The 1,729-nt window shown below is 39.6% G+C and overlaps 1 protein-coding gene across 1 annotated transcript in view; it reads right to left on the bottom strand.

Moving 5' to 3' along the window:
* Nucleotides 1-7: 7 nt before the first annotated feature.
* The window catches only part of LOC103132381 (uncharacterized), a 4,577-nt gene continuing 2,855 nt past the window's right edge, over nt 8-1,729 (bottom strand). The window contains exon 3 of the mRNA XM_016667352.1: nt 8-1,167. Within this exon, the coding sequence (XP_016522838.1) occupies nt 508-1,167 (660 nt within the window). The 3' untranslated portion in view covers nt 8-507. The remainder of the gene's footprint in view (nt 1,168-1,729) is intronic.

Below are 1,729 nucleotides of genomic sequence, written 5' to 3'. Positions count from 1 at the left end.
TAAATCTCGGCAGATTTAGGAAACTCAATTCACCCGTTAGACGGAGAGCTGGTAGCACATCTCCCTCCTCTGACAAGGGGAAGTAGAGAGAAAGAAGGGGGGGGGGGTGGCGCAACAACAAGGTGTGAGTGGAGGGAGGAATGCAGAGAAACAGGAAATATTCTAACATTAGAATAACTTCTTTAGTCCACAATAAATAGACCAAAGAAACACGATAAACTAGAAATGAGAAAATATGCATCAAAAGAAACAATAAAAATAATTAAACAGAAATAAAACAAAAGACTGAACTGATAATGCTGAGGGACACGCAGTACTCAAACTAGAATAACTACAAAAGGACCAGATGCAATAAAACTAACTAGAATCACTAAAAATGAAATAAAATAAGAGTATAACCATAATAATAATAAAACTAGAATCAAACCAACCTACCAACCCAACAACCCAGGACCCTGACAAACAGATATAAGAAGCCAACTTGTGATTAAAGATGATTTTAAAGCCTCAACCTTCTCTACAAGTCAACTCCACTGATGGATCGTAGAATTCACCACTCCACTTTTCAAACTTAGTCATGTTCAGGATTTCTTTTAGCTTCTTCCGAGTTTCATCTTTGACCTTCTCTATGTTGTCTGGTGTGAATGTGTCAGATTGTGGTCTGGACTGCTGCTTAACTTGGTCATCATTTTTAAACAACTTGCTCAGACTCTCAACTTCAGCACAGTTTCCATAGGGCCACACTTTCGGATCAGTTTCTTGGAAGCCAAAGAGATTTGAACATGATTTGCAAGGCTTCATTTCAGACTTATTTTTGATGTTATATGCCCTGCATGTGGCGTCTCTAGATAGATTAAAGGTTCCATCAAAGTATGGCTTCTTCATCAGGTCAGGATAGAAGGTCATCACTGCTCCAGCTACATATTCATCCCAGTAGAAGCTCAAGCATGAGGCAGCGATCATAATCCTGCCGGATTTTTTGCCGCTGGTGGACATGGAGACTCCATAGTATTTCACTGAATCTGTGTTGTTGACATGAGACACACAGAGAACAGTGGAGGACAACTCTTTATCATGCTTTCTTGTTTCATCCTTCAACTTGCTGATAATTTCTGCCAGTTCATCTTTTATTCCATTTTCATCATTTTGCTGTTTCAGATGAACAATCTGTAACAAAACAAGTATAAATGAGAAAGCAAGGAGTGAAAATATTTCTCAAATAGGGTCATTTTTGATTATGTCTAGAGCTTACACTTAATATGTATTTGTAAAACTTTTGGGTCTCATCTGACCTGTACGGTTCCCCCTAGAGTTCATGGGGTATTTACTTTTCTTTCCATTCCCACATAATGAATCTTACATTTGCATGCTAAAACATGTAATGTTTGTTCCACGTCACAAGTTTTTAATGCTAAATGTTTTGTCATAGGGCTGCACAGAGGCGCAGCTGGTAGAGCTGTTGCCTTGCAGCAAAAAGGTTCAGGGTTCAATTCTTTCTGCATGGAGTTTGCATGTTCTCCTTGTGCATGGTGGGTTCTCTCTGGGTACTCTGGCTTACTCCCACAGTCCAAAAATGTGGCCTCTCCAAATTGTCCCTATGTGTGAGTGTGCTGGAAATGGGCACCAGCAACCCTCCCAACCCCACTAAGGGACAAATGTGTATAGAAAATGGATGGATGTTTTGTCGTATGGATGTTTGGTTATAATTTATTTGTGTGTGTGTGTGTAT

The sequence above is a fragment of the Poecilia formosa genome, unplaced genomic scaffold (genome assembly GCF_000485575.1).
Source record: "Poecilia formosa unplaced genomic scaffold, Poecilia_formosa-5.1.2 Scaffold1023, whole genome shotgun sequence".
Classification (NCBI taxonomy): Eukaryota; Metazoa; Chordata; class Actinopteri; order Cyprinodontiformes; family Poeciliidae; genus Poecilia; species Poecilia formosa.
This window is presented reverse-complemented; position numbering and strand designations above follow the sequence as displayed.